The sequence below is a fragment of the Pteronotus mesoamericanus genome, unplaced genomic scaffold, assembly GCF_021234165.1.
Source record: "Pteronotus mesoamericanus isolate MK-2021 breed Mesoamerican mustached bat unplaced genomic scaffold, CSHL_Meso_final scaffold_705, whole genome shotgun sequence".
NCBI classification, from domain to species: domain Eukaryota; kingdom Metazoa; phylum Chordata; class Mammalia; order Chiroptera; family Mormoopidae; genus Pteronotus; species Pteronotus mesoamericanus.
This window is the reverse complement of record NW_026555326.1, coordinates 5631543-5658570: the sequence shown is the minus strand read 5'-3', so window position 1 is coordinate 5658570 and position 27028 is coordinate 5631543. Positions and strand designations below refer to the sequence as shown.

Genomic DNA, 27028 nt, shown 5'->3' with positions numbered 1-27028 from the left:
CTCCCCTGTAGAAGCGCCTTTAATGAGGGCCGGCATGCCCCATGGAATTCCCTGTAATCCAGCCCCTGGACACGAGTGCCTGGTTCTCCCCGTCGTTTCTTCCACCTGCCTGAGCCTGGGTGCCGAAGCGAGAGCCACAGAGTGCAAGCGAAGACTGCTTGGCTGCAGGGCTGGCCCTCCCCCTTCAGGGCAGTGCTGTTCTTTCTTGAAGCAGGCGGGCTTGGAGTAGTCATTGCTCTGCCCTGAAGCACTTAACCAAACAGAGGCTTCTTTTCTACAGTTATGTAGACAAATAGCACAATGATGAAGATGACAAACACAGCAAGCTTCAAGCCCGCGGGAAACCTCTCTAGGTCCCTGCTCCCGACACTCCAGTTTATTGTGCAGCAGTCTTTCCCTTCAGTATTGCTCCATCCTTTGAATCTGACGCACGGTGCTCTGGAGGCCCACCTGTGAAAACATTCGTGGCTCTTAGGGTTGTATGCAGTGTGGAGCTAAGCACCCCCTGACCGTGTGTGGTCTCTGGGCGCAAGGGAGCAACCCTAGTGGGGGCTTTAGGGAGCAGCCCTCTCTCATTGGAAACCGATGCTAATTTTAACAGTGATGTTAACGGGGTATCGTGAGGATGTGAGATCTCAAACAGTCCCCCAAAGCATTCCTTTATCATTATCGCCCACACGTGTAATGTCTTCCAGTGCTGGCACGAGGCCTGACTCAGGGACGGACAGACCCCCTGGCCTCTCCTGGGGGTCTCTAAGAGCCCGATGGGGGACATTAGCACACAGGCCTTGTCCTTTCTTTCTTCTCAGGTCTAAACACAGACGTTCAGCGTGAAGATGGGAAGTGCTTTTGAAATATGCTTATTTTGTATTTAAAAGAGAAATAGAGTACTTTCTGAAATCTTTTAGGGAGTATCTTATGTTTCTACTTGTTTAATCCTGGAAATTGGCTGAAGTTTATTCAGAAGTCAGGAAACTTTCCAGAAAGCTTTACTTTCTGATTAAAAAAATGGCCAGACTTGAGCTTTTATTTCAACTACCTACTCCCCACCCCGCCTTCTTTCCCTATTTTCCAAGACACAAAGAATAAATGTCTACAAGTCAGAAAACTTGGATTCTGGTCTCAGTTCATTGTGACTTTTGGATTCCCCTCAATCTCTCTGGCCGCTAAACCTGAGGTGAACTAGAGATTATGTAAGTCCCCATTAGCTTTAAAATGAGATATTGCTCTGACTAGTGTGGCTCAATGAGTTGGGCGTCTTCCCACAAACCAAGGGGTCGCTGGTTTGATTCCCAGTCAGGGCACATGCCTGGGCTGTGGGCTCGATCCCCAGTTGAGGGTGCGCAGGAGACAACTGATATATGATTCTTTTTTTCTCTCTCCCTCTCTTTTCCTCTCTCTAAAAAATAAATAAGTAAATGAAATCTTTTACAAAATAAAAATAAAATGAGATATTATGAATCTTTTTTTTCTCAACAGATTATTTTTTACACTTAAACCTGTCACAAAAATCTGAATGACAATTTTTGCAGGAGTTATATGAGTCCATAAGGTCTCCTCATATGCTAAGAAAAGTATTACCTTTTTTTCTCAGAGCGCTTATGACCCAGACAGTAGGTATCTTGGGCTTTTGGTTTAGCAGTGGAAGCCTTGGGTCTCTAATGAACAGAAACAAAATATCAAGAAGGTATTTACCAAGAAGACAGTATTTATCAAATTATCAAGAAGAGGCCTCACAATACCGTTTCTAATGTCTTGTACAGGGACCTTATTTTTTGTTATAGAAAAAAATTGTATAATCTGAGGACTAAGAAAGTTTTTGGTGCCTCAAGTGGTTTAGTACTTCATAATATGAACTTTAAGTTGCCTTTATTCAATATTAGCAAAAACCTTCCATTTCCAAGGAGTAATATTTCACTTTAGTGACTCACACATGAACAATAGATACACCAGTGACAATAGTCACATGATACGAGCAGCATTCTGTTCTTAAATATCATCTTTCTATTTCGCTCTCTTATTTGTACTTTTATTGCTTGGAGCTTTTTTTGTGAACATGCATCATTTTTATACAAAGACTAAGGTTATTTTAAAAACCAAGTTGGCTATGAACAAGGACTAGAAAATAATTTAGGAAAATGAAAATGTTCTGTATGAGGAATAGAAGTAGGGGCAGTCATCTTTTCTTTTTCCAAAAATTTATCTAATGTTGTCTTTTTTCAATAAAGTAAAAATTCATAGCTCTCTATGCCTTTGTTTCCTCTCTATGAAATAAAGTCATAATGATTAAGTGGCTTAATCTATGCAAAATTATTAAAACATTTGCTGATATACAGTAAGCACTTAATAAAAGCACTTAGTAATGATTATTATCATAATGCCACTTTTCATGATGCCACTTTTCCTCATTTGTCTGATTTCCCTTGATTGTCTATTCATATTTAATATTCAGGCTGCCTCATCCTCGAGTGTCTGCAATGTGCAAGAGTGTGAGGACGTGGTGTCAGATGCTGCTGCTGACCAGCATTTACTGAGTGTCAGGCCCCATTAACCCACTAACTCAGCAGGGCCTCCTAGACCACCTACCCTCCTCTGGTAGGCACTGTCCCTGCTCCTCTTTGGATATGCTGAGTCTGGAGGCACAGAAAGCTTAAGTGACGAGCCTACCGTCACACAGTATCATCAATGGAGCTATGTGCTAGCACCACTACACTAGACCCTTCTCTACTCTTCAGTTTCTAAAAATAATTTCCTTCCTGCAAGAAGTCTCCTTTATTATTCTCATTCACTCAGATCAATTGTCAGATCTATAATGCTTCAGCCCTAACACACATGTTCTTTATTTCTTTTAATCAAGCCACAATATCTGCCACGTAGAGTTACTGGAAAGTTGGTGTCTATACCCCTGCCCAGAGACCCAGAACCCCTAGGCATGAGAGGAGCCTTCTGACACCTGCCACGTTGCCAGAGGCCTCACAATACCGTAGGCTATGGACAAGGGCATCCGTAACGGGAGAATTCCCCAAGATGGGACTGACCGACGCCAGGACAGAACAAGAACCAAGAAGGAAAGTCAAAAGGAGACATTCTGACAGCAATACTGAGATAGACAGGACTAGGGTGTGATGGAGGGCAGGGCATGAGACCCTTGGACACTCATGTGAGTCACAGAGTTACCAGGAGAAAGGACAGCCTTGGCCTTAGCGAGTGTGTTGTCAGGATACTCCAGTAAAGCACAGAACTCTCATGAGTCTGGAACCTCACCTACGGGATGGGTTGTGTCAGCAGGTCCAACGGCCTCAGCCAACGGTGGATGGGGAGGACATGGCCCACTGTACCATCATTTACTGCTGGTCACCCCCTTCCCAGTAAAGGCTACTAGTCAATGAAGCAGCTTTGGCTTCCACCCTTCCCCCTCTGCTCCCTGCCCCCCATCTGAAAGAAGATGTTTTCAGCAGCAGTTTAGTGATACCCAAGCATGGCCTCTGCAGAGGGTGAGAAGCTGTGCAAAAGCACCCCAACAAAGCAAAGGCTCTTGAGGAAGAGGACTTTAAAGTTCTCACTAAGGGGCCACGGGGGCTGCTGGTGGTCTGCTTGCCAAGAGGCACATCAAACTGTTTCCAAAGGTGTTGGAAATTTTTTTATAAGCACATTTTTTCCTTTCTTTTTTTTTAATTACAGAAAGTTTCAAACATATACAAAGGTAGACAAGAGCGTAATGAACCTCCACACACCCGTCATGTGCAACGTCTTTTTAATTCTCTTAAAATTAAAATAGCTATGTTCACCCTGGCTGGTGTGGCTCAGTGGATTGAGTGCCAGCCTGCAAACCAAAAAGTCACAGGTTTGATTCCCAGTCAGGGCACATGCATGCGTTGCAGTGCCCCCAGTTGGGGGTATGCGAGAGGCAACCAGTCGATGTGTTTCTTGCACATTGATGTTTCTCTCCCTCTCTTTCTCTCTCCCTTTCCTTCTCTCTAAAAAGTAAATAAACAAAATCTTAAAATAGATGCATTAAATAAAGCATTTGGGGTGGAAGCCTATTGCAAAATCAAATGATAGTATTTCACAGCTCTTAGACAATCTAATACACATTCCCCTCTCTTTCCTTTTGCAATCAGGAGGTTTAGGTCTTTGAGTTCCTTTTCTTTTATAATTTACTTTCTTTACTATCATTCAAATGCAGAGTTCTACAGTATGTGAAAGGTGAACATTTTAATTATCAGAAGAAGGGTTATTCCGGCCTATCAACTTGACTGTGCAGCCATCAATAAATATAATAATTATAAAGATTATATGATAGGGAAAAGGGATATTGGTTAATGATAAATGCGTAAACAGAGTACGGAACTGTATGTACACAGTGACAGCAACTGTGTGAATACATACTGTGTATGCATATAAACAGAACCTAGAGAGAAGTAAAGAATAAAATCAGCTTTTGTGTCAGGTGGCATGCTTGTAGCTGATTTATTTTTCATTTTTAGAACAGCATTCTTTTAATGCTGTTACAATGTGGTTTTCACTATAAATACCATTGGCAATGGAACTTAAAAATATTAGTGTTCACTAAAGCCATGGCTTTGTGATGGTGAGCGGCGCCAAGGGGAAATGCAATGTCTTTCCTCCTTTCTCCCCATGCCCAGAGCAAGGCTCTGCAAAGATGGCTGTTCGGACAAGGCATTCACAGCTGAGAATGGGTCATGCACGGCCTCCTCTGCTTCTCCACCCAGCTCACGGCATTCAAGTTAGAAAAGCACACCCATCCACACGTTATCGATCACAGCTGCAGTTATAAATGTAATGAATCCGAGATATGCTGATATAATAAGCCATGAGGCCCGTGACAATACTAGCTAATGTGTATATCACATTTCCTGTGTGTCAGGCACTGTTTTAAGCCTTTTACCTGAATAAAGCCATTTAAGCCTCATTATCACCCTGTAAGCAGCTTTTATTATGCCCATTTCATAGATGAGAAAACTGAGACATGGAGAGTTTAAGTAGCTTGCCCATGGTTCCACAGCTGTTGAGATGGTGGAGCCAGGAGTCAACCCCGGCAGTGGAGCCTCAGAGTCCCTGCCCGTAAGCACCACGCGGTACTGCAGATGACGGTGCCGCTTTGCTAGAAAGGAACGAGCAATACCGTGCCGTGAATGTCTATTATCTTGGGCATTCAACACGCCTCAATTAATTTACTATTTGTAACAACTCCAGGAGTTGACCATTATAGTCACCATTTTATAGATGAGGAAATAGAGGCTTACAGAGCTAAAGTATTTGCTTCAAGTTACACAATCAGTAAAAGACATTGCTTTAATTTTTTAATTGCTTTTAGAGAGAGAGAGATGAAAGGAGAGAGAGAGAAATAAGAAATACACCAATTGGTTGATCCACTTATTTATGCAGTCACTGGTTGATTCTTGTATGTGCCCTGACCAGGGATCAAACCCACAACCTTGATGCATCAGAATGATGCTAAGCCACCTGGCCAGGGCAAGGTATAATTATAATTTAAGCCCAGATATTCTGGCTCCAATGGCTATGTTTTTGTGTTTTGTGATATTTCTACTGGGAGAATTCATCACTGAAACTATGTCAACTATTTCTAAAAATGTTTTTATTAATTAATAAATTATCAAATCATGTTACATGAGTGTAACACTTATAGCTAGCAGTTCTCTTCTTGAATATTTCAGATGAATTGGCTTTTTAAGAAGATTTTTCCAGGTAGACTATTTTGTGGTAATTCTTATTGCCTATCTATGTATATATATATTATATTGAATCTGAGAGTGGATTGTATATGAGATAGCGTCATACTGTACTATATATAGTTAAGTACAAAACACTGGGCTAACAGTCAGAGCCAGAAAAAATGATAATAATTTTGCATTCCCATTAAATCATTACTCATCCAAAAATGTATTTGGTTTTTGAAAAATGGTCTACTTTGACTAAAATAGTTAATATTTGCCCATAAAGAAAACAAATTTGTTCGCATTTCCACAATGTGTATTTTACAATGTAGACCCAAATCCAGCCTGAGATGTCATGGACTGTCACCTACACGTATGGGGGACCAAAGAAGGGATGCTGAGTGCTGAGGTCTCCACCCCTCCTTTCCCTTACTCTTCCAGGACTTCTCACTGCTGGGGTTTGGAGAGTCGGGAGGCCGCCACACTCTTGGAGGTGGGGTGGAAATTCTCTCCGAACTGAAATGTGTTACCTTTTTCAATCACTCTACTTCACTAATTCAATTTTTTTTTAAAAGAGGCCTATATGTAGAATGACATTTTTACAAATGACTTGAAAAACTGGCAGTTATTGCCTACTTAAATAGGTAAAAACAAACAAACAAAAAATCCCTTTATTGACTAAAACTGATTAAGTTATTAAAAGATCTTATAATAACTTCAGAAACATTGTGTTCTTTTAATCTAAATAATGATTTTGAATTAGTTAAAAGCCTTTTAAAATAATCTGTACCATGTTAACAAATGAAAGGTTAAAAACTTTATGATCGTCTCCATTCCTGCTTAAAAAAGTCTTCTAGCAAACCAAATAGAATGGGAACTACCTTAACTTGATACAAAGTGTCTTCTGACACCTATACCAAATATCATACTCAAAGGTAAATGGTAAAAGCATTTTCTTTAAAATCAGAACCAAAGGAAATATTCCTACTATGGTCACTCATTTAATATTGTAATTAAAAGGTGTTATCCAGCATAGCTAAACAAAAAGAAATTAAAGGTATACAAATTAGACTAAAAGAATCTGCAGAAAAAATATTATAATTGCAAAGGGTTAATTGTAATAAAACAAAAGTTATTGACAAAAGTCAACTGCATTCCTATATATCAGCAACAGACCATTTAAAACATAATTTTTAAAAGATACTATTTCCAAAATATTTGGCAACAAAAATTAAAAACCTACCTAATAATAAAGCTAACAAAAGATGAGCAGCATGTCTTTTATTGAAAAAATAATAAAGTCTTACTGAAGGGCATTAAAGAAAATTTCAATAAACGTAAAGATGTAACATGTTCATGAGCAGGAAGACTCAACAAAGATTCAGCTTTTTCAAAATTAACTTACTAAATCAACAAAATTTCAATCTAAATTACAATCTGAATTTTTCATGGAACTCAATAAGCTTATTCTAAAATTTATTTGGAAGAATAAAGGGATAAGTAAAAAATAAAGACACCATCTTAAAACAACGTGAGAGGCGTTGCTATGGTAATAAAGACATTCTTCTGTGAGTACAAGCTAGACAAATTGATCAGGATAGAGAGCTGATTGTATTAATCATGGTTTTTATTTTCTGTATTTTATGATGCTTTGACCTCTTGGGGCCTCGCTAATCCTGGAGAGAATGTTAGGTAATTCCTGGAGAGAGGAAAGAGTTGCCTGTGACCACGCCTTTCATACGCAAGCCAAACAATCCCTCCAACCTTCTCCTTTACCTAACTCTCACAGAGCTGATATTTTCCTTGCCCTACATCAGCCCAGGGCCAGATATTGGACAATTAGGGTCCACTCCAATAGCCCAGAACCTGCTGGAATTAGTCAAACTAGCCAATCCTGAAATGCTTACCTTGCCTCAACCATTCCTTCCTGCAAAAACCACAATAAAGCCTTGTGCCCATGCCTTCCCCTCACTCTGTGTCCTGACTGATCCAGCTACTTCCCCATGGGGCCCTGCAGGACATGATGTGCCCAATCTTCTTGGAAACTGTAGGTAATGAACTTCTTTGAAAGGCACTTGTCTTTGTGCCTGTCATCTGGCCACAGTGTAGGTAGCTAGATTTTAATAAAGGAAGGGAGGAAAGGGATCAGACATTATGAAGCATAATCAGCTGGGGAGCAGGAGCCTGCCTGCTTCACCAGGAAGTTACAGCTTCACACATTCCCCCGGGAAGCGCCAATCTGTCCCAGCAGATCACTGGGGGAAGGGATAAACAATGGAGAGGAAGGTTAGCACACACACAGCAGGAGCCAAGATGGCGACCAGAGAGGCCTGTCAGTCTGGCCTGGAGAAAAACAGATTGGTTAGGTGGACCCAGCGCAAGCACCCGAGAGCTTGGGAAATTGATTGGCTATTTTGAAAAAGTTCCTGGTCCTTCGCAAACCCAGGATAATAAAATCACAGCTAACAAAGCCTCTCCTTTCTCTTGCCAAGCAATATGTGCTTAACCCCTTCACACATACTCTCTGTAGCAACGCTGCAGGTATAGCAGCCACCAGGGGCCCACATGCTGGCTCCAAAGGACTACGCTTTAAAATGACACAGAAACTCCGGACACTGGCCTTGGTTTTGGCCTTGATGAAGCCAAGGTTGGACTTTTTCCGTGGCGGGCCAGAGATGAGATTTTGGAAATCCAGGGGAACCCCTTTGATTTTGTATCTGGTACCACAAATAAATCTTACCATGCCACAATTTCCTACATGTGGGTCTTCTGAAATGCCTTTCTTGTGACACGGCAGGAACCCCACTTCCACTGGCAACGTTACCATACCTGACTGAAACAAATCCTGGGTACATGTTTAAAGTCCCGTGGAAATTTTATGAATGACAAGTGCTAACATTGCAGATCAGAAGAGAAAGGAGAGACGGTTCAAAGTGGTGTCATGAACAAGATGAGATAAATATACTTCTCCAAGTTTTTCCTGCTGAATATAGCCAAAAATTCTAAACACTCTATGTAAAGCAACCATAAGAAGACTCTGAAAGGCAGAGAAGAGCAGAGGGGCTAAGGACCGCAGGGCCCGAGGAATGGACATGCGGGGAGTGCCCTGGGTTTTCTTTTTACCTCACACACCCTGGAATCTTCATACATTGGTGGTGGGAAGGTGAAAGGGAGTGGCCGCTGTGGAAAACAGTTTTTCCATCACTAAAAAAATTAAACATAGAATTACCACCTTGGCTCCAAATTCCACTCCTAGGTTTATATCCAAAATAATAGAAAACAGGTACGCAAATACTTAAAAATGAGTAGATGTCCATAGTAGCATTATTCGCAGTAGCCAAGAGGTGGGTATAATCCAATGCCCATGATGGATTAATGAAATTATTCCATTTAAATAAATTATGGAATATCCATATAATGGGACATTACTCAGTCATAAAAAGAGATGATGTGCTGATACAGACACATACTACAACATGGATGAAACTTGAAAACCTTATGCTACGCCCTGACTGGTGTGGTTCAATTGGTTGGGTATCGTCCCACAAAGTAAAAAGTTGCTGGTTTGACTCCAGGTCAGGGCACATGCCTGGGATGCAGGTATGGTTCTCAGTTGGGGTTGGTATGAAAGGCAACTGATCAACGTTCCTCTCTCACATCAATGTTTTTCTCCCTCTCTTTCACCCTCCTTTTGCCTTTCTCTACAAATAAATAAATAAAATCTTCTTTAAAAAAGAAAACCTAATGCTAAATTTAAAAAGCCACAAAACATCACATATTGAATGGTTCCATTTATATAAAATATACAGAAGGAAAAAAATCCATTGAAAGAGAAAACAGATTAGTAGTTGTGAGGGTAGGGGTTGTGGAATAACTGCTTAATGGGTACTGAGTTTAATTTTGGGGTGATGCAAGTGTTTGAAAGTAGATAGTAGTACCATCATGAATGTCCTATATGCCATCGAATTGTGCACTTGAAAATAGTAAATGTTATGTTATGTGAATTTAACCTCAATAAAAAAATCTCTGATTCTCATCTTTGTAGTATGAATATCCTTATGTCTTTAGACTAAAGAAATATATACTGAAGTTTTGAGAGTAAAAGATCATGATTCATAATTTAGTTCAAGAAAAAAGCAATAAATAGATAAAATTATAAAACAAATATAGTAAAATGTTAACAATTGGTAAATCTGATGAAGACCATATAGGAATTCTTTGTTGGAAACTTGCTGTAAGTTTGAAAAAAAATTAAATTACATTTTTAAAGGCAAGTAGAAAAATGTGAAAAGACAAGCCCACTGGTGGGAGATGTTTATAAGAGGAAAGGCTTATTCATTGGTGGTGAAGAGGCAGGTTTTATGTGGGAAATCTCTGTATCTTATTCTCAGTTATGCTGTGAGCTGTTGGGAAAAAAAAGACAAGTCCAAACTACTAGGAGATCTGTATTACACTTACGGCTGACAAAGGATTAGTATCCAAAATATATAAAGAGCTCCTATAAGTTAACAAGAAAAAGATAAACATTAATAGAAAAATGGACAAAAAATGTGGACGTTTCACAGGCAATAAAATACAAATAACCAACAAACCTGTGAGAAGATGCTCAACCTTATTAGTATAAGAGTCATACAAATTACAATAATAATGAAATACCATCTTACAACTACCACATTGACAAAAATGAAATCTGGGAATACTCCATTTTGAAAAAGACCTAGAACTATAGAGCTGTTACTATACTGCTGGTAAGGATGTAGAATGGAGCAGCCACTCCGTAGAGCAATTTAGCATGATCTCTTACAACTTCAGCTGAAGAGATATATATCTTTCAAGTCAACAGTTCCACTTCTATATATATTCACTGAATCAGAAAAAAAAATTTGGCGCATGTACAAAATGGATTATGTGCCACAATATTTGTAGCAGCATTACTTGTATTAGGAAAACTTGGCAACAATCCAAATGTCCCATAAATAAGAAATGGATAAGGTATTTTTACAGTAATTATATAGCAGTGAAAATGAATAAATGAGAGGTACAAATATTGGGTGAAGCTTGTAACATAATGGTGAATGCTAAAAGGAAGTTACAGAATAATACTTACACTAGGATATCATTTAAATAAATCCAAAATCATGAGAAACTAAAGTTTGTGGATACTGTAAAGAAAAGGAAAAGAATAATCAGTCGAAAATTCAGGATAGTGGTTACCTTGGGGGAAATGAAGGAAGGGAAATATGACCAGGAGGAATACATTGGGGTCTTCAACTGAATTAGCAATGATTTAAGTTTTCATTTCTAGGTTGAGAATCTAACTGCTTAGTACATAGTTCTTTATACCTTTTTAGATGCATATGTTAATAAAATACCAAAAAGGGTTTTCAGGTTTGAATTTCCTTCTGTCTAACAGGGGTGCGGATTCCGGGCACCTGTGCACATATCAGGCGGTCCATTTTAATTGTGCTGATTTCTGTACCACGGTTTCAACGTGCTGACGGAAGAGCCATCGAAAAATGCCTCAGGTGGGCTGTCATTGCAAAGCAATCAGCAGACAGCCTTTGCTGCCAAAGGTGACAATATGCCCCGCTGGCCTGGGACACCCTAGAAAGAGACGCCGGGGGGAGCTCTTTCACCACTCAGGTGCCTGGTTGCTTTCCTCTTCCTTCGGCAGCTTGATGAGAAGGGCCATCAGATGAAAAACAGGAGACTGGAATTCCATTTCCCATTTTTCTTCTAATTGCAGGGTCTTAGGTAAGTCACATCCCCTCTCTGCCTGTTTCTCCGTCTATGAGATGAACCATAGAGCTTCCTCCAAGAGGCCTTTCGGATAGGAAATTCTATGATCGATAATTATAATAAATCACCCCTGGACTCATGCATTGTAATAAATAGTACCTGGTACTAATGAAGCCCTAATAAATGCTAAGAGATCAAAATAACTCAGGGGCGCTCATAAGAAAGGTAAACAGGAAACTCTTCTCCCTAAAATAGATACATATATCTATACCCACAATGTAAATTATAAACTAGCTAAAGTCAGTTTGGTTATATTTTTAGATGAAAAGAAAAGGAAAACTGAGTGTTCTAAACAAATTCATATTTTTCTTATTGAAAGAGAACACCATGGCTCATAATTCAGTTTTATGAAAATAAATAAGTCTACATTTATTATCCTCTTAGAATTACTGTAATCAGTTTGGTTTACTAACTCTTCTTGATGCTCTTGTATTTCAAAAACTGGGTTCTATTACACAGAAAGAATCAGCATATAATCAATAAGATAAAGACACATTGATTATTAGCATATTTAAGCATATCTACCAGGAGGTCACTATTTTTACAGGAAGAATGTTACATCGCATTCCTTGTAAATATGGTATTTAGCTCCCATTAGCACGTCAAAGGTAAGAACTAAGGGCTTATTAAGTACTTATAGAACATGTAATTTACTCTTCACTTTGACCCAACGGGAATATACAACTATTACTGGGAGTAAGGATGTTTTTCAATTAATTAAAAAACTATTACAGGCATGTTTAACATAAGGTCTCCTAAAACCTTTGTGTGCATCTCAAACCACACTTAATGTTAGCCCTTTAATATAAATTCCCGTGGCACTTTGGGTCTTCTGGTTGCAGCATGTGGAGTAGACCCTGCACGTGCTAATTATAGGTCTACAAGGTATCTTATCAGCAACAACAGCAATTGCGACATAAGAGTAAAAATTCTATTAAAGTTCTGGCACAAAGACAGTGAAACAACCTCAGGATTGGAAGCAAAAAAGAGACATGAAGCTTCTGTTTCCTTTCTTGTCCTTCCCTGGGATGTCAGCGTGTCCTGCTCAAAAAGTGGGACAGAGGGGACATGAATGAGGGGTCAGATTCTGACCTGGAGGTCAGAAATGGAGCGCGAAAGGTTGTGTATATTGGGGTTCCTGGGGGTTGAAGACTGGCAGTGGCAGGGGAGGGGACAACATGGAGGTTTCAGTGGGCCCTGTGTCCAAGGAAGAGAGACAGCGATGGCAGGGCCACTTGGAGCTGTTCCATGTCCTGTGGTAGAGGAGGTGGTGATGAGGATTATGCAGAGAAGGAGGAGGCTATTATGGCTGGGAGGCTGTTACACTGAGGAAATTAGAAAGTTGAGCAAACTGTAAATATATTGAATATAATGGAAGCCAGGTTTTGCACTGTCACAAAAATGACTTACAGCCTTGACCAGTGTGTCTCAGATGGCTAGGGGTCATCCCACAAAGCAAAAGGTCACCAGTTCCATTCCCAGTGCCTAGGTTGCAGGCTCTGTCCCAGTCAGGGTGCATACGAGAGGCAACCAATCAATGTTTCTCAGATAGATGTTTCTTTCCTTCTCTTTCTCCTTCCCTTCTCTTTCTCCTTCCCTTCCCCAATCTCTCTCTCTCTCTCTCTCTCTCTCTCTCAAGAAAAAGTGACTTAGGAAGAACTCTGAAATGTCGGATTGTAATTGAAGATCAAAATGAACTCATGGTTTTAAAATTTACATATAGAGAGATATATAAAAATAGTTACAGATGCCTATGTGCATATGTGCATATACATGCACATTTATCTTCCAGCTCTGTCCACTGAGACAACCTAGAAGCAATGACTCTCAGTAGCAGTGTGCTCATTGAAGGCCTAGGACTTGGTTTTTAAACACGGTCCTGCAGTAAAAGGAATGAAGCGTCCTGAGGCAGGAAAAACACAAGATGGGTCTGAAACATCTTTTTGTGCCAGAAATTCAGGGAATGCTCAAGAAATGACAAGGATGTATCAAAAAGATACAGTATACTGAAGGAGCTCACACTGACAACATCTGGGGCAGTTTGAGAATTAAAGTACATAATGATAACAGATACAACCCATTCAATTAAAAATAATCAATGAATCCATACTAATATGAAGGAATGAAAGAACAAATGAAACAAAGGATAAATAAATAAATAAAATGGGGGAGAAGGGAAGGGAAGGCCTTCCTTATGGTAGACGACCAACTAGTACATGCAGAGGGAATAATAGAAATAGAAACGTCTCAGTGGGCCACGGTAATGAAAGTCGACTCAGGCAGTCGTCCACGGGAGCTGGGCTAATGGACGGGGCTTGAACAGGAACACTGCCTTGGTGTCATTTCAAAATATTTCCCCACAAATACCACTTGATTGCAAATGAAAAAATGATGGTTTTTATGGAGACACCTGACAGACACCAACTTCCCCAGGGGATTAAGGTTAACGCTGCCAAGGCTGGGGCAGGATGGTAGTGCTCCCTGGGGCGGTGCACGGAGGGCGCGGCCTCGTTCCTGAGGCCTTCCTGCCCCGGAAGGCACGGCCCCTGTGAGGAGTCAAAAAGAAAACTCATGCAGGAAAACCGCCCTCCAGGATGAAAGCTGTGGACTCTTTGAAATGGTCATGAATGTCAGGGAAAGACTGAGGCACGGTTGTCTGAGACTGAAGGAGACTGAAGAGCCCTGGCAACTCAAGGCAACACATGTTCCTGTGGTCCATGTTCATGGACCAGAAAGCAAAGACATTATTGGGACAGTTGGTGATGTTTGAATGGGATCTGAGTGTTGGATGCTAGCACGGAATCAACGTGAACTTCTTATTTGGAGTGTTACACGGCAGACGTGTGTGAAAGTCCTTTGGGGGTGGGAGGAATACATGCCAGAGAACTAAGCGCTTCATGTCTACAGTTTGCTCCCAAGTCAGTTAGAAAGGCACAGTATACATGTGGATACATATATGCACAGCAAATGTGGTAAAAGGTAACAATTAAATAATCTGGGTAAAAGGAAGGTGGGAAGTCTTTGTACTATTTCTTGCAACTTTTTCTAAGTGTGAAATTATTTTTAAAAATGTTTAAAGATTGGGGAAGGAAGGCTTTAAGTATCAGATTAAGAAAGAAGGAGTCTTATATACTGGGAAGGCACATAGACTTTTTGAAAGCTTGGTCTGCTCCGTTAAAACACAACACGTACAGGGAATCATCTTCCATTGCATCTGTATACTTAATTATGTAAGTATATCTGTAGGCACTCTGATAAATCACATTCTGTAGCACTTAAGAGTTCAAAACTAAAAAATTCATCTTCCACTGTATTATTTTTCACTCAAGCATGTTGCTTTGTATTGCAGATAATTAAATATCATGCTTTTTTATATAAAATAGTAATACTAATGATAGTAATAGTTCTTATTTGTACTTATCTCTTATCATGTGCCATCACTACTCTATTTGACATACTTCAAATTAATCTTCACAATATTTTATGAAGTTGAGACTACTATTATCCTTATTTATAGATGAGGAGCTAAGAGATAGGTCAAGTGTCTTGCCCAAGATAGTGGCAGAGCTAGGACTTGAACCCCGGGCAGTCTGGCTCTAGAGTCCATATTTTTGATACACATATTCTGTGTTTCCAAAGCTCATCTTTAAGTTTATTCAGGGCAGAAACAAGAAGGTCTAGTACAATGCCCTGTGTTCGATAAATGGTTGTTAACTCCCAGGCTGTGAGACCCAGGGGTGGAAGTTCTGTTGCAGCCTTTCCCTGGACGGTCACCAATTCACTGTGACCTAAGCATTTTCTCTCAAGAGACTCCACTAAGGAATGTCCAAGAGACAGAAGAGATGGTACAGAATAGGAAATGAGAAAAAGAGAGGTCATCAACATCAATACAGGACAAAAGCTCCTTTCAGTTAAGCCCACAGGGGCTAAGTAACTCCCCTCCCCCAACATGCCTGGCATTGAATTAAGTGAAGAGGGTTCAAAGACATAGGTTTACCATCAAAATTTTAAAATTTAGAGCAAAAGCTCTTGGACAGAGGGTGGGAGTAAGACTGATGGAAAAGGCAGATTCCCAGGGTCAGACCCACGGAACATGTTTTGAGAAACTCCTGGAACAATACATCGGATAGGAGAGCAGATGAGGAGAGGTCATTCCAAGCTGGGCGGACAGAATGAATGTTGATTCTGGCAAGAAAGAGCATGTCACATCTAGGGAAGAGAAAGGCAACGCCCGGCGCTCAGGGGCGCGGCCCTGTGTCTCGAAAGCCGCACCGCCCCACCCGCCCACCCCGCGGACGCGCAGGCACGTGCAAAAGCTTCAGGCTTCGGAACCACTCCGGCACCCAGGAGGACCACACGCCCTGGTACGCCAGGACCGTCGCTCTTCAGTTCTGTTTTCCCAGTATCCCTTCTGGTTAGTGACCCCTTTCATTCTCAAAAGCATCCTGTTTGTGGTGATAAATTACATGGTTGTCCCATCGAACCCCAGTTTGTGCAGCCTGACGGTGTTATTCTGCCTCCCTGCCATCCCTGAGTCCCATCTCTCCTCTTTAGAGGGTTTAGAGGCTGACTTACACACATTGGCTTTACTCCCTACTCCATCGGTGGGGGTTTAAGCTGTGTCTAGAGTCTATTTGATAAGAAAATCCCCAATTAAAAAAAAATACCGACCTGGCTTTCTAAGTGGTCTTAATCACCAAACCAAATGGTCTGCATATGTAATTTAATAAAGCACGCACAGACAGTGTTAAAAAGTGTCCAGAAATGGACAAAATCTCAAGGTGGTTGGTATTCCACTATACCTGCTAAAATGAGAGGAAAATATGTGCTCATCAGTGTTTCAAAGAAACGTGAATACTGCCTTTCTGGTACTTAGAGGGCTGTTAGGTACGGACCGCTGCTCTTACGTAATTAAAGTCTATGGTGTTAGACAAGTGTCTCAATAAACACACTTTCTACTACCTTTTACATGGAAATTTAAATGCTTATTTACATTTACTTTCGGATTTAAAATTGAACAGATGTCTTGAGGCTCTTCTGAGAATCAAAATGGCTTATATAAATCCTTCAGATCAAAACATTTTATGCCATCACAAACTTTCTATTTAATTCTATTGCCAATTCAAAATATTGATGTGGTTTTACTTCAGGTTTACGTAAAGCAAACCCTGAAGGGCATCGGCCCCACCTGATGCATTTTAAATACTCAGGATGCTCTTTCTCCTTTAAATGTCTTTGCAGGAACTATACAAAAGGGTTTTCTGTAGAAATGAGGTGTCATTTAAAAGATTTTAAAAATTCTTTTAGAAAATTTGATATCAGAATTACTTCATCAAATTTGAATTATGTTTAGATGAAAAGCTAAAGTTACAGGTTATTGCAGGAATGTTTGCCTGAGGTTTTCTTTCATTTATTTAAATTCAGCAAGTATTTTAAATACTAGACCATATTTGCAAACTAACCTACATGTCACTAAAGCTGTTTGGTAGACTTGATAGTGTTCTTTGGGCTCCTACTATGTGCGAAACCCTACGAAAGCTACTGAATGGGATAAAATGCAATTTTAAAGGGATGCACAGAAGTAGCCTGAGACATTTTTTAAGTGATCACAGAATTTTAACAGGAAGAAAAATGGGGAGGAGGTAGAAAGAAGAAAAAGAATTCTAGAAACCTGCATAATAATTTTGTTAACCAGTGTCATCCCAATCGATTCAATAAAAAGGGAAAAATTCTTGGGATTTCCTTAAAAAAAAAAAAAGAATTCTAGTCATAAAGAACAGTTGAGGCAAATGTGCATGGGAAGAGATGTAAGAGGTAGAGAAACAAGGTATGCATTCACTGGGGTCGACAGTGAGGGAGATAAATTTACAAGAGATACTGGTGTCTCTTCATGGTGTACAGTAAGTTTGCATCCTGTTTTGAAAGTTTCCAGGCAAATGAATGACATGATTAAATCTCTGCTTGTAGATCTGAACTGGAATTGGTAAACATTAGAGGCAGAGACCAGTCAGGAGGGTATTGCAATTGTTCTAATAAACAGCAACAACAAAAATTAGTATGGGTGCAAGCTAGGATAGGAACAGTGGGAAGAGAGAGGAGGGATAGTTTTGGGGTTTTTTTTTAAAGGTTATTTATTTATTCTTAGAGAGAGGGGAGGCAGAGAGAAAGAGAGGAAGAGAAACATCGACGTGTGAGAGAAACATCAACTGACTGCCACAACCCAGACATGCACCCTGACCAGGAGCCAAACCAGCGGCCTTTCAATTCATAGGCCGATGCTCAATCCACTGAGCCACACCAGCCAGGGCAGATACTTTTTTTAATTACAATTCAAATCCATAGGACTTGGCAACTGTTTATATGTAAAGAGCTGTGAGGACTGGGGGTTCCAAGGTAACACTGTGATTTTGAGTCTGGAGAGCGGGAAGGTGATGGAACCATCAAGATAAACAGAGGCCGCGAATGCAGGTGGCCCTGGGTATCCTGAGTGAGGCGCTGGGGATAACCACAGAGGTAAAAATACATCCATACAACCTGTGAAATGTTCATAACTATAAATAACCATCTGTTAGGGAAGGAGCTTTCCAGGAGGTCGGCCTGTGGCTCAGGAGTGGGGTCCCGTGTGGAGGGTTATAGACAGGTCATGACACAGAAGTGGTAAGTGAATGACATGACCAAGGGCAATGACGCTGAGCGGGAAAAGAAGGGGCTGAAGAGGGAGATCCCAGGCACCACGTGCACTTAGGGCCCCAAAGAGAGGCTCAGAATGGAAGCAGTCGGGGAGCAGAGTCCAGAACAGAGAGAGAGTCCAGAGTTGCCAAAGTCTAAGGAGGCAGGTGTCTCTAAATAATGAAGGACCAAGAAAAAAGACACTGGCGTTGATACCTTGGAGTGCGTTACATGAACGAATTGTGTGTCATGTTCTATGCTAAGGGCTTCACCTATCTTTCACTTCACACCCACCCGCGGAGGGAGCTGCTCCGAGAGGAAGTGCAGATCTGTTAAGTGACTTTCCCAGAGTCCACTGGCAAGTGGAAGGGCAGGGACTCTAAACCAGGGGGCCTCACCCCAATATCTGTTAGTCTCACACACGAGGCCAAGTGCTCCATTATGGCGGTGAGGGTAGACGCCAGATCTCAGCGTCTGGGAAAGGGAAGGGGACAGGAACTCACATTTATCCTGTGCTCCCTGTGGGTCTAGAACTGTGCTCAATGCCATGTGTGAATGTAGGTGACAGATGGTGAAAGGTGAGAGAGGGTGTGACAGCCAGAGAGAAACACAAGGTGGCTTCTATGTCAGGGAGGGGCCGTTACGCTGGAGCATGGCAACAGTTTCACAAAACAAAAACCTGCATTAAAATGAGCTTCTTTAACTTAGGATTTCCCCATTACGACAGAATGTAGTGTCTTGCTATTTCCTTACTTAATATATATGAAAGGTGCTATTTTTTACATTTAGTATGTGTGAAAGTATTCATGCACTAGAATTGTACATACTTTTTTGGGTCCCTTGCTTTTTTCTGATGAGAGTATGATATTTCCTTTCAAAACGACAATGGCATTAAGCTCTGGATCATGGGAAACAAAAGGAAAACAGGCCATGAGAACATACGAGCTAGTCAAGGAGGTAAGCACCGAGCATCGGGGTGAATTCTATCAGTAGCAGGACAGATTTGGGGATGAGGGGGACAATTCACTTTGCCCTTCTGAGGGAAAAGAGCCTTTCTGCAGTGGCTTTTGTGGAACACGCTGAGGCCTTCCCCTCGGAACCCGGGGAGGGATCCTAACAGAGAGGCTGTTTTGCTTGCATGTCTCTGAGAGCAATCCACTGCTGAGCCTGAGCTGGCTGCCCGTCTGGGCGGCTGTTTGCATCTAGTCCTCGCCCCTTCAAGCCATGCATATCTCTGAATGTCAAGACAGGGCAGGAGAATTTCTCCTTCTGTATCCAAAGAGGCACCCAAGGGAGGGAAGGCCAGACCTGCACTAAAAGGCTTTAAAATCAGGAAAACCGCCAGGACAGAAAAGGTGGTTGTTGCTCAGCCCTCACCTTCAGGCTGTGAAGAAGCATTTTGATAAACTTGGAGCAATCATGTGCTCTTGCACATCAGTGAGCTTTTAACGGAGGGAATTTTAAATGAGCTCCCTGAGTCAAAAATATCTGGGAAGGTTGAAAAGAGAGTAGACCACTAAAGCTATGTCTACCCAGTGCCAAAGCAATGAGGGAAAATGAGAAAAATCGAACCCACCTGTTTTTTGGATGCCCTAAGGCCCAGCCTCAGGTCTGGAGCTGCCCCCCCGCCGACCCCTCCCACCAACAAATGGGCCCCAGGACGAGGTATTCCTGTGAAATGCTCCAGGCTAAATCTCCAGGGGACCCAGTTAGTTCCATGCCCACCCCTCCATTCTAATGGCATCAGGGTCTATGAGGTTCCTCCAACGAATAAATTCAAATGCATGATTCAGACCCGACCTGGAGAAGCAGGTTTCTTACATGTACCCACCACTGGCCACTGACATCGCAGAGCTGCATTATGAGGGCAGGACTGAACCAAAGCTTGCACCTCTGACTGAACGCCTGTGGTTGACTAGCATCATGTGGACACAGTGTAAAGCAATGGCAAAGCTTACAAACCGAAGGACCAATTTTCTTCTTAGCCCTGGCATACGTGCGCCTTTGTTGGGGGCTGGGTGGAGGGCTGTGTGCTGGGAGCCAGGGCAGCTTGGACTGAGATCATGAGCTTGACTTTGCAGCTTTGATCTGCAGTCTCCAGCAGCCCTGAGCAGTTAGTGCACCAGCTTCCCTCTCTGGACGCTTCCAGCCTGGCACTGCATTTCATCAGGGGGCTAGTCTAGTCCTTTCGGCTCCTTTCCAGGGCAGGAGACAGAGGGCCCCCCAGGTCTGGGACAGCACTGTGAACACATCCCACATCCAGAAATGGTCTGGGGTGGCCACTTGCCCTGAGACACCCCATGCTAACTGTCCTGCGCAGGGGCGGTGGAGTCCATTCCCAAAGCTTTCTGCCCTCCCTAAATGAGGCCAGACATTCCAGACTCTTGGGAAAACTCTCAGTACCTCTGCTACCTTAAATGCCAGGCATTGCAGGGTACTTTTCCAGGCATTTACATCATTAGTTGAACTGTTAATTTGAACTATATGAAATTGCTAATTTTTTTTGTAGATCAAACATGGTAAAAAATATAATGTATTTATCCTCACGATAGAAATTGTGAGAAAAGTAAAAGGTATGTGGTGGAAAGAGCACAATTATGAGAGCCAGATCTGCGTTCAAATCTTAAATCTTTATCACGTTCATTCAACAACCTATACTGAATTCTTTCTACGGGCCTGGTCCTGTCCCAGCAGCTGGACATGCAGTGGCGATGAAGACGGATAGGCTTTGTGCTTCGTGGCACATTCTAATGGACGCCTATCTTTTGGGGACACTTCCTGGCTTTATGATGCTGGCCCATCCCCTGGCCTCTCTGAACTTCAGCAAAGTGTTGTGGGTGTTAATTGAGATAATGTGAGTTAGGCTGGAAATGCATTGGTGGCCTTCAATAAACGATACTTTCTGTAATTTTACTGTGGCTCATAGAAAACTCCTAATAAATATTAACTGAATGAAGGAGACTTGGAATGTATTGTGGGACTCTTTAAGTCCACCCCCTAAGAACTGAACTAGACGCCACTGGAAGGGCGACCTTCCAGAAAGCCCTTGGATCCCAGAAACCACAGCTCCCCACCCACTTGGGAGCTGGGAGAGGCCAGCTGCAGTCAGCTCCCTTTAACTCCGGGGGGCACCAGACACAGGGAGGTAAACCTGGTTCATCTTTTTTCATGGATGTGAAATCATTTAATCCGAAGAAAATAACTGTCAAATTTATTGACTGAGGCAAAGTAGAAGTTGAGATTTCAAAGGAGACCCCGAAATTACCTGTAGGAACTCTGGCTTTAGAAATCAAACAGATTTGACTCTGGTTATTAAGAAGATGTGTAAATTGGCCAGTCCTTTCCCCTACTTGTCACTCAGTTGGGTCATTGGTGTGAATATACTCATGGAGTTAAGCATTCCTTTTGTAGCCCAAGGGCTTCGTGAGCAAACATGCCACATGGCTATTTTACAAGTCACCTTGCATGCCATTTAAAGCTGCATAGGTCGTGTTGGACAAGGTGTTCATAAGTGCAAAGTTGCTACTGAGCAGTACAGCTTCTGACGGTACCTTTACTGTCATCGTAGCCCTGAGCTCTGTCCTGCTTTCCAGGTCCATTCTTCACAGGTGATGCACAGGGAGGCGAGACCAACAATTGCATTAACTTGTTTTCATACAGTTTTCTGGTGGAAGCTGAGGAAGAAGGTAGAGAATAGATTAGTTGTTCTGTTTGGGTACAGGATCCTAATGGGTTCAAGGTATTTCACAATTCAGATCTTTATTCTTGTAGGTTACATCGTTGTACTTTTTACAATGAGGTGGATCCCACAGCTACTCAGCTCACTCTGCCCCTTCCACAAACACTTAAGGAGAGTCCTCTATGAGTTAGTCATGGAGTCAGGCACTGGATACATCTGAGAACAAGACCGACAAAGCTGTAATCCTGTCCACAGGGAATATGGACAATAAATATGTAAATAGTTAACACATTGTACATACTAGAAATGAAAAACAACCCACAGTGCCCTGACCAGTGTGGCTTAGTTGGTCAGGCATCCTGCTACAAAGCAAAATGTTGCCAGTTCGATTCCTGGTCAGGGCACATGCCTGGGTTGTGGGTTTGGTAGCAGGGACTCATATGAGAGGCAACTGATGGATGTTTCTCATATCACATTGATGTTTCTCTCTCTTTCTTTCTCCCTCTAAAAATAAATAAAATCTTTTTAAGAAGAAAAACAACCTAGGGTGATTTAATCAAGAGTAACTGGTTTTTCACTGTGGGGAAGAAGATTTCTTCTTGTCTGGCACCATACTTACTAATCTGCAAGAAAGATCCAAGGGTATGCATCACTCCTTCCCTTCATCGTTTTTCTGATTTTCCTGTTTCTACAATATTTTGATGATTTTTATTACATGTTTCTTCCACTCTAAATAATTTTAAACCTTTGGAAGTAGTTTATAAGTAATAAATGACTTGTCTCTGACATTTGCTGCATACATACCTAGTATTGGGCCAGGTGAAAATCCAAGCTTATGAAGTTCATTCTGTAATTCATAGTCACTCAGACACTTCACGTCCACCATGGTGATAGAAGTTTGGTCTCTTTCCTGATAGCGGAATCTTTAAAATAGTAAAACATTAAATTCATTAAGATAGCCTTACAAATGAGAACTAAAACTTTACCAGTTCAAGAAAGTGTGTACAGGCCGATCTCCCCAGTCTTGGAAGTGCAAAGACAATAAAGAAAAAAAAAATCACCACTTTTTTGCTGTTTTCTGCCACAACCTCTGCTGACTTTAGTTGTCTTGGTGCAAAGCTTTGGCTGGATGTCTTTCCACCATGTTGTGATACAATTAGTTCTAATTTTTCTATTCAACTAATGTTAGAACAATCTTCTGCACAAAATGAACAAATGAATACATATTTCTATTACTGCTTAGGAGCTCTGAATAAGACTCAAGCTCTGAGAAGATAAGAGTTAATTAAATATAAAAGAGCTGAGAGAGATTTTTTAGTGAGTTAAATAAAAGTTATTTATCCCAGCTCTCCTTTTGATGAGAGTACAGAGAGTAAAGAGCATTGAAACATTGCAAACAGTAGTAGTTTTCACACTTGTAATTTAACTATGAGTGTAGCAAGATGGTAGTTTTTAATTAACTGTCAGAAGACTTTGTAATTGTTGAGTTGGCATTTGAAAAAAGTCAGCTGTTCATTCTCTGGCACACAAATTGATTTATATAGATTTACGCATATCTCAATATGGCTTTCCAAATCTGCACGGCCTCGTGTTCAATCAGTTTTATTCAGTTGATCCCTCTATCCCCCCAAATTGACCTCTTCACCTACTTAACAAAATCCTTAAAAAGGCAGACCCATTTGTCAAACCTTATAACAGAGATTTTTAATTTTGGGGTTTATTTATTATCCCTCATTTCTATCATGTTTCCAGGCTTTTTAATATCATAGTGAAAATGACTGCAAGACAATTACTCAGCATTGGAGGATCTGGACCAATTTTAAGTAATGACTTTGCCTTTATGGGTGATCAGTCAATGTCCAATTAGGAAGAACATTGTACACAAGCTAGAAAAAGCTGTGAATTGTCATGTATACCAGGTTGTTTGAGAACTTGAAGCTTAATAGATCTCCACTTTTAAAGCTATACTTTGACCAGGATAGGTGCTTAGTAAATGTGTTTCCCTCTTTTCTATGTGTTTAAGAAGCTGAATTAACACTTTTAGGTCACTAGTAAACAAACTAATGTTAGAAAGGAAAAGGACAATGCAGCTTCTTTTTTATTTTTATTTTTTTTGTAACTGGAAGCTAGCTTAGGCAGATCCTGTGACATTTCTTCCAGGGAACAGCTGTCTGTTGTTTCACCACCTTCCCAAAAATAACCTCCAAAAGAGTCCTCATCAATTTCAAGTGACACTAGACAATTGCCTAGAGGGAACACCCATATGGAAGAAAAATATTCAAATAAGATCCAACTGGATGGTTAATCCACTTACCCCTTTACATGGTTGTCTAAAGTCTAGGCAGTTGTGTTGGTTACTAAAGCTTGATGAGTTTCACCCAAGGGTTCCCGCTGGCAACCAATCCCTTTTTGCCTGTTAGATATTATGGTAATCATAATACCGACAGTGTGACATCAGTAACCCCCATAGCAACAGACTGATGTGAAAGTCGGATGATTAATTTAACCTAAGTTCAAGGAGAAGGAGGCACTGGTTGACTTCGTAGGCTGACTGCCATGATAAAATATTAAGGTATGCAGAGAAGTTATCATTATGCACAGGAAGTGAGGAGAAGGAGCAGCTACCAAACCAAATGGTGCCAAGAAACTGGGAAGATAAAGGAGAAATCAAATGCCAAGGGCCTGGGCCATCATAATAAGACTGACAGTAGTAGGTGAGTAGTTTGGCCATAGCCTCTAGGGAAAATGAGAAAGTGAAAGCAACTGATATTAACTTGCTAAGTAATTGCTCCTTTAAAAATATGGATCAAGCCCTGGTTGGCATGGCTCAGTAGACAACACTGGCCTGCTAACCGAAGGGTCGCCAGTTGGATTCCCAGTCAGAGCACATACCTGGGTGGTAGGCCAGGTCCCCAGCGGGGGGTTCACAAGAGGCAACCACACATTGATGTTTTTCTCCCTCTCTTTCTCCCTCCCATCACCTGTGTCTAAAAATAAATAAATAAAATCTTTTAAAAATATGAATCAGGATAGAGTACAGGTAAGTCGCAGAATTCTGATGGTTTCAGCCTTTTCAAAGCCTTTTTTATCTCATTTCATCTTCTGTACACTCCTGTAAGAACTCTGGGACAGATGTCGTCTATGATACAGAAGGCCAGTTTTTGTCGTTGCTTTATTTTCTTTAAGGAAAGATCCCTTAGACTATTAGATGAGTCCACTGAGACAATCGGGCAAGACAAATTATGCTGAAACAATTATGCAAGACAAAATGTAACTTTGGGAAAACATGTGCTGTAATTAAATAGCAGGGGTAGGAAGGAGTCACATGAAAAGGGTTAAGGGGACAGTAGAGCCAGCCTGATTGTAGTCAGACCCCAGCCTGTCTCTTGTCAGGTGGGTGATGTCAGGTGGGGGAAGTTACTAAACTCACTGTGTTGCCTTTTCTCTACTTGTCCTAAGAATGACAATGGCACCTACCTCACAGGGCTGGTATGAGCATTTTACGAGTTATAACACACAGTAAGCACTATATGAATGTTTTCCATTATTCTGATTATCCATGCGCCCTATCCTCAGAGTTTCCGCATCCAGTCTTTGCCTCAGGAAGATCCATTCTGTTTACACTTGCCCATGCGGCCCTATCATTTCAACACTTTCCTGATGCTGGGAAAGGACTGAGCTCCTTTGGGTGCATGGTCAGGGAGGCTCACTGAGTGATCCCAAGCTGTGGTTCTATGGTGGGCAATCAGAAGACAGGAGCAGAACAAGGATGATGGGCCAGGGACAGGTCACCAGGCAAAAAGCCCCAGGTGCCTAGCAACAGGCAAAACTGGGAAAACAAAGACCTCGCCCCCAGGATAACCTTTCTTCCCCTAGCATGTCACTGGTCATGTGGTTTAGCCCCCTGACCTTTCATATCGCCGATCATGCAGTTCAGACCCTTCCCTGACCTCTCCTCCCCTGACATGTTGCTGGTCATGCCTTAGACCCCCATGGAGGAGGAACAAGGGGCCAATGAGTGGCCTCATTTTACTCCCTCGTGGGTCCTTCATGACCACTCCCTTAAGCACTAAACCCTAGGGATAACATCTGGGCCTCAGTTGTGTTTCACCTCCAGGCCCAGAAATGCAGCAAAACCAGACAAGCGATGCCATGGCTGATGTCAGGACCAGCTGCAGTGACTAATGACCCCCTTCTCTGGTGCCCACCAATCAGTGGACACCATGACCTGCAAGGACATACCTGGAAAGCTGATGAATATCCTATTGAATCCACCCCTGAGACCTCCAGATAAATACCCTCAAGATGGAGGACCCAGGTCACTCTCCCTTTCGGGAGCTGCCTGCACCTTGCAGCCCCTCTTCTCCTTCCTCCCAGGTGTGTAAGCTTTACCCTTCTTTCTCCTGAGCTCCAAGAGCCCCTTCTTTTGCCTCTGTAACTCGTTTCCTGAGCCCATTTCTTCTACATTCACTTCTACCTCTGTGAATTTGGAAATAAATTTTCTGTTACAGTTTTGAGGCTTGGCTCCGAATTCTTTCTTAGCCAGAACTCAAGTACTGAGGTTGCTGAGCCGAGGCTAGTCTGACTCCACCCCCCTAACACCTGGCGCCCTTTCACCACCAACAGTTCCAAGAGCTATGGCTTAGTTTCCAAATAGAACATCAGATTCCAAACAAACATGTAATACACATGTTTGCCAACATCCAAACATTGGATGTGCCAGACAAAGACTTTGAAAATTGACACATTTGTTTCAATCAAAGTAAATAAATGATAGGGTTGGGTTATTAAGCTGCACAAGCATTTTGTTTACATTTTCCAGAATTGCTTTACACAAAAAAGCAGACAGCAGGTGGAACAACTTCCATTCAAGCATTTAAACTATTGGGATGAAACAGGCATTTCTAGTTGTTGTTTTTTTTTTTTGGTCCGACCTCTGGGGATTAAAACAGGCTAGGTCTGATTGCGTTGAGCCCCATATTTTGTGCACACTATTCTGTCTGAGGTTACTCCACCAGCATATTTATGATTCTACACTCAGCATTATTCTGTTTAAGAACTCCAGTATTTTGCAGTCTCCTGAAATATTTGGTTCTGATGTTTACGGCACCCACTTCCCTTGGTCTTACCTATGAAGTCTCGGGCATTACCTTGTTTTTAGTTTTTTATTTCTTCCATGGCT

The 27028-nt window shown here is 41.6% G+C and overlaps 1 protein-coding gene across 2 annotated transcripts; it reads right to left on the bottom strand.

The window, feature by feature from the left end:
* Nucleotides 1-251: 251 nt before the first annotated feature.
* Nucleotides 252-22732, bottom strand: LEMD1 (LEM domain containing 1). 2 transcript variants are annotated; one of them, XM_054563025.1, is made up of 5 exons: nucleotides 22651-22732; nucleotides 21719-21841; nucleotides 18995-19065; nucleotides 1582-1658; nucleotides 252-450 (listed from the first exon to the last, which is right to left on the bottom strand). In XM_054563025.1, exons 1-5 carry the CDS (start codon nucleotides 22730-22732, stop codon nucleotides 252-254), a joined length of 552 nt encoding a protein of 183 aa, XP_054419000.1. The 2 variants fall into 2 exon arrangements, with proteins under 2 accessions (XP_054419000.1, XP_054419001.1); XM_054563026.1 differs by lacking the exon at nucleotides 21719-21841.
* Between the last annotated feature and the right edge of the window lie 4296 nt (nucleotides 22733-27028).

Coding starts and splice junctions, on each gene's coding strand:
- LEMD1 (XM_054563025.1), bottom strand. CDS start 22,732: ATGGTGGACGTGAAGTGTCTGAGTGACTATGAATTACAGAATGAACTT. Junction 21,842..22,650: donor TTCACCTGGCCCAATACTAG/GTATGTATGCAG, acceptor CTTCTTCCTCAG/CTTCCACCAGAAAACTGTAT. Junction 451..1,581: donor AAGCGCTCTGAGAAAAAAAG/GTAATACTTTTC, acceptor ATGTTTTCACAG/GTGGGCCTCCAGAGCACCGT.